The 6,118-nt window shown below is 33.2% G+C and overlaps 1 protein-coding gene across 1 annotated transcript; it reads right to left on the minus strand.

Moving 5' to 3' along the window:
- Positions 1-3,256: 3,256 nt before the first annotated feature.
- On the minus strand, positions 3,257-6,105 carry LOC133310244 (protein MAINTENANCE OF PSII UNDER HIGH LIGHT 1). The gene is made up of 3 exons (XM_061511142.1): positions 5,741-6,105; positions 4,503-4,640; positions 3,257-3,755 (listed from the first exon to the last, which is right to left on the minus strand). Exons 1-3 carry the CDS (start codon positions 5,909-5,911, stop codon positions 3,393-3,395), a joined length of 672 nt encoding a protein of 223 aa, XP_061367126.1. The 5' UTR covers positions 5,912-6,105; the 3' UTR covers positions 3,257-3,392.
- Between the last annotated feature and the right edge of the window lie 13 nt (positions 6,106-6,118).

Here is a 6,118-nt window from a genome sequence, read left to right on the forward strand (position 1 = left end):
CAAGGTATATATCAGTGCTTTCTTATATGCTTTTTGATGTCTGAATAGCATTTGGATCTAGTTTTATGATTCTTTGTTTCCGATTAAATCTGCCTGTAGTTGTACAAATTAAATTAAAGACTCGGATGATCTGAAGATTGAGCATTGGACCCGTTAAATCCTTGGTTGGATTCTCTGCGGTTTTCTTCCTTTCTCTGAATAGAATTCAATTTGTTTTACTTAGAGAATTGGGAAGTTAAATTGAAATTTTATAGGTGGTAGGATAACAATCATAGTATCCATTTATGATATTAATATGAGCTGTTGTTTTCCTCTTCTTTTGCTTAAATAATAGTGGAATACAGTTTAAACAAAGTATTACCTCGGAGTGCCTGCACAGGTGTAACTAGAATATTTTGGATGGGGGTGCTAAATATACTTTCAATCACATGTTTATCAAAAATGTACTAAAGAAAAAGAAAAGTTTAGAAGAGGGAGCAGAATTTATCTATTAAGGGAAGCTTTTTCAAAAAGTTACAAATTGTATTTATTGCAAATATTTTGGTTTTGGTTTGACACGGCCTCCTATTCCCTAAGTAGTTCTGCCCCTGACTCCCTGATTCTTCTAATAAGTGTCTGGGTATTAATTCGATGTTTTCTCTTTCTTTTGTGCTACATATGTGGTTGATGATTCGTTTAAAAATTTGGGGATTGTGTAACTTTATTCCTTTGCTTCTGCCATGCTACATTGTATATTACCAAGGTAGTGATGTAGAACATCTCCTTTTATTTTTTATCTACTTTGATTAATTATAATGTGCCTATTATATTTGTTTTACATGTAAAGAAGGATGCAACCTTGAAGAACTATAGGACCAAGGTGTTTCCTCACTTTAATTGATTGATGATCATCTTTGGAATGGATCGTGCTAGAAAAAATGTTGAAGCTCCTGCTAATGTACTTGAGGACTTGGACGAAGAAGAACAAAATCATGGAAACATTGGTACTACGTAACTTCCAGAGGAGAGTTAATATGTTTAGTGATGATGACATCCAAGATATCACTCAATCAATGTTTGTAAATCAAAATAAGAATAAGGTAAAAGATACTAACTCTGAAGGTCGACGAGTAAGAAAGATTCCAAGAGGAGAGGATGCACTAGAAGATTCCAAGAGGAGAGGATGCACTAGCTACTAGCATGGACAAGTTTGGCAATTCGCTTGTAGAAGTTGTTGGAAAATCTGCTAATAGGATGGGTACTATGGTTGAAAGTGTTAAGATAATAGCTGAAAGTGTGAAGGTTGTGAAAGACTTTTTTGATGATTTAAGGGGTATTGTTGATGAATTGATTAAATTGGAAGACCTCACACCTAGAGAATGCAATAAGGCTGGTTGTTTACTTATATCGAACCTTCCTCTAGTGCATTTGTTTTGGGGTTTAAAGGTGAACACATAGTTCCGTTTATGAAAGATTTGCTTAATGATAACTAATAGTGATGAAATTTTGACATTAGAAATAAGTATTTAATAGACTATGGTTGATAATATTAGTAAGAATTTGATAGTAGTTGATAAGCCGGAACTGATATTATTTTTAAGAGTAAAGCCCATTTTGTCCCTAGCAAAAGACACGGTCCTCACTTTAGTCCTTTACAAAAAAAAAATAGTTGTCTGGTTCCTATGAAATTCAAAGTGGATCCATTTTAGTCTTTTTGAGGGATTAATGTGAGTCTTTTTTGAATTTGTGAGGGACCACGATTTCAACTAAATAGGTCCACTTTGAATTTCTTAGGGACCTCGGGATTAATATTTTTTTTGTAAAGGATTAAAGTGGGGACCGTGTTTTTTGTTAGGGACCTAAAAAGGGTTTTACTCTATTTTTAATTTGGCTACATTTTAGTGTACTTGCTATCAAATCTTGATGGTATTATTTATGAAATTGTTGTCAACATGTCTTATATTTGAGATTATGCCTATTGATTTTTTAATTTATATACAGGGGAAGGATATTGTGACGACCAAGTTGTGTTACTACCAAGTGACTACCAATCAATCTCACCGTTAGATCGATTATGTTGATTCAACGGTTATATTTATTTCCATCTTTGTATGGTCATGATTCCCCATATTTAAAGTGGAAGCATTAAATATGAAAAATCATAACCATACAAAGGTGAAAATAAATATAAAGTATTAAATTTGAAGAATCATGACCATACAAAGATGGAAATAAATATAACCGTTGGATCAATATAATCGATCTAACGGTAAGATTGATTGGTAGTCACTTGGTAGTAACACAACTTGGTTGTCACAATATCCTTCCCCTTTAATATATATAGTAGCCATGAACTTTTTTTTCTAAAATATTGGAGATTTTTGTTTCTATAAATTTTTTTGGACATACTTATCGAAATATTTTTATCAAATCTAATATCATATGACATATTTGGAAGAATTATATAAATTTTTTATAAAGGGTATATTTGTCAGAAATATTTATTTTTATCAGATCTAATATTATACAATGCATTACCAAACACTTGATAATACCATGTTAAACGTTAAATAATATTAAAATTTAATTAGGCCTTATACTATTAGGTTTTATACCATTAAGCTTTTTCCTGTCCTATACGCCAACCATATAAATTTATGCATTATTTATCTTTCAACCCCAATAACTTCTCACTTGAGTGTGCACTTGGGGTGTAAAATTAAAATCTTTGAAAATGAAATCATATATTAAGGGTCTGTTTGATAGTATTCTAATTTTGTTATTCTTAAAACTGTTTTGTAGAATAATTATGAAAAGAAGTGTTTTCTATGCTTTTGTTATTTTGAAAGTTAAAAAATCAAAACAGAAAACGAAAACAACTCAGACATATTCTTTAAATTTAATTCTAAAAACAAAAAAATAATTATAGTTTTTAATTTATTTTTTTTGTTCCAAAAACTTTTTAAAAACAATAATCAGACAGAGCCTTAGGCATTGAAATCTTGTTCTTCAAGTGTTTTTGCCTTACCAATAAACATTGATTTAAGTGGTTAAAAACTTATTCTCTTAATTAACTGCATCAATTTAAAAATAAATAAACTTGAACAACGCGAAATTTATCGGTCAACGATTAGGGAAGAAGATGAAGCAACGCAAGCGTTAACCTTTAGTTGTGTTTACTGATATTATCTCTCTTTCCTCGGCAAAGAGGTAAACACACTTTTATTTTATTTTTTGGTACACTTGGTAAACACACTTTCAATTGGTAGCAATAGCACACAAGGAATAAATGTTTAGCAAAAGAATTTCCATCCATTAACCTTTAGTTATGTATACATTGACTCATACTACTTATACAAAATAAAGTTCTTTGCTATGTTTTTAAAGCAAAAGTAATCACATAATGTAATCACCTAAGATTCAGTGTTCACACTTGGGATCTCAGGCTGAACTTCAGATTCAACCTGAACCTGGGAAACTTCTGGAGGAGAACTTTCAGATTGCACAGATGATGACAATTCTGCCTCACTAGGAATGGATGCTTGAGTAATTTCTGGTGGCTTAAACTTGTTGATGTAGTAACCAAGTGATGGTCCAGAGTATTCAGCTGTTTGGATCTGAGGAGGATTCTTACCAACTTGTAGTAATATAGATGATGCTGCAGCAACTGAGATCAGGGCAATGCCTGCAGCAATTGCTGCTGTGTTTTCAGCTCCATCAGAAGAAGTGCCAGCAGTTCCTGAACTTATTGCACTTTCTGCCACATAAACTGCTGGCTGGAAAGATTCATAAGGTGTTAATCGAATATCTAACGCCATAGAAAATGTTAGCACGAACATGCTGAAGATGTCATTTATTTGGGAATAAATTCTCTCATGTCTCATTTAACATTGTCAGGTCATGTGAGATGATCTGAGTTGTCCACAAACAAATGCATGATGATGAGAGTAGAGAGTGAGCGCATTAGGATAGAGAATGAGAAAAGGATAACCATTGATTTGTCTCGTCAGTTATATAAATCCTTCAGCAATTGAAAAAAATTCCTAGGGCGCAACTTGTCAATGTAGATAAAATAATCAAATTTGATCAGACTTCTCATTGGTTTTAGTTCAGGAAAAGAAGGTTAGGTTAACATGAATTCTTCAACTTGACATAAGCTGCCAATCCCATTCCCAGCAACTAACCTCAAAATTGATATCTAACACTATCAATATAGCTATCATTACCTATATAATAATCTCTTATCACACTCCCTGGGTTTGCTAACTGTTTATAAAACCACTCGTCGTTAAACCCCGATTAGCAAGGGTTGGATGAGGACAATTCTTATATGCAGCCTTACCCTTACTACATATTTGCAAAGAGATTGTTTTCCAGATTTGAACGCATGACCTTTCAGTGTATCCCGCAAAATAAATATTAAACTTCAACAAATTAAAAGAATATAAAAAAACCAGAAGAACAACATAAAATAAAATAAAACAATGCATACCTTTAATAAGTTATAAAAGAAAAATACTAACCTCAACTGAATATATGTTTGTCTGCCCAGCAGTGTCCTTCTCAACATAGCCTGTCCAACCCTTATTACGACGAGGTGGGAATGTACCTACTACTTTAGTCTTCTCCCCTGCTAACCATTCCACACTGACCCTCCCAACCTAAATCAAAATCAACAGAGGATTAGCTTCCTTTGTCTGTTAATGAATGTGGAAACTGCACACATGGACAATATAGCTTCTGCCTCTCGTTTATGCGTGAATGTATACAGGTCATCGTGATTAGAAAGCCAGGAAGAAGATAAAATGCTACAATAATGTGAAACACATTCACACATTGAAATATAGGTGAAACTGAAATGAAGCAAATTCTATTAATATACAAATGCACATTTCATTGAGAAAGACACGATGATAAAAAGTGAACTTTCTACATTTTTTTTCTTAATATCATTGCATACATCTCTAAACATACATAATTTCCTTCAATTCAGCTGATTCCCCAGGAAAAAGTAGTTTTTGAGACAAGTTCCAAAACAATCCCTTAGTATTTCTCATTTTTTATAATCAAAATTAAGCTAATTCAGAAGGGAGAGCCTTGAACTTGGAGCAGCAGTAAGGTTGCTCCTTGTAACTTGAAAATCACATGTTCCACTCTAGGAAACAATCTCTTTACAAAAATGTAACGGTGGGGCTGCAAGGGTTTGCCCGTTGCCCTTTATAATTAAGCTAATTCACAGAATTTGCAGTGATCACAATAAAACAAAAATCCTGTATATCATAAAATCTGAAGATAAACTTGACTTAATGTGCAATTGGAGTTAGTGTGCCCAGCATAGATCTAATGATAATTTTCCTTTTTAGACTAATTCATTCCTGTCTTGACAATAAATTATGCTAACATTTTTTCTCCTAAACTACCACTCCATTCTATAAAACCCCAAAACATAAGAACCAAAACCAACTTAAGTAATTCAAAACCCTACATCTCACTTGAAAAATAAAATAAAATTGGCCCTTAATCAAATTAACCAAAACTAATATACGCACTAGCCAAACTCTTCCTTCCCACTTCTCTCCGAGGGACTACATGCAGAATAACAATATAACAATAAAATAATATATAGTAACCAAAGGTTACTTATTTTTCATTATTATAGTTTCCCTCATTTTCTCAGCCACCAAATACCCATAAGAAACAAAACAAAATGGAACAAAGCACCCCACAAACTATAAAATGATTAAGAAACTAATGAACTCACTTCCTTATCTGGGGCACATTCTTCCTCATTGCAGTCAGAGTCATCAGAAGAAGCTTTAACAGTGAAAATGTATGAACCTCCCTTACTAGTTTTTTGGTGTTTCATTGAGAGTCTCCTTGGAGAAAAGGCATAAGTGTTGGCTGCTAAGGTTGCTTGCAATGCACAAGCCATTATTGGTGATGAAAGAGTGAGTGAGTGTGTTACTCTAGAATTGAAGTTTAAAGCAAAATCAACTCAAACGAAAAAAGTTAAGAGTTTGGTTTGGAAAGAAGATGGGGTTATGGTTTGGTGGAGAAAGTGAAGAGTGGATGGGTGTCGTGTGGTGGAGCTTGAAGGGACACTTGGATTGGAAAGGTACGGTACATGGAACAAAATATC

This window comes from Gastrolobium bilobum, unplaced genomic scaffold (genome assembly GCF_033153095.1).
Source record: "Gastrolobium bilobum isolate Gb01-03AN ecotype WA unplaced genomic scaffold, APGP_CSIRO_Gbil_v1 utg37744, whole genome shotgun sequence".
Taxonomy (NCBI): Eukaryota; Viridiplantae; Streptophyta; class Magnoliopsida; order Fabales; family Fabaceae; genus Gastrolobium; species Gastrolobium bilobum.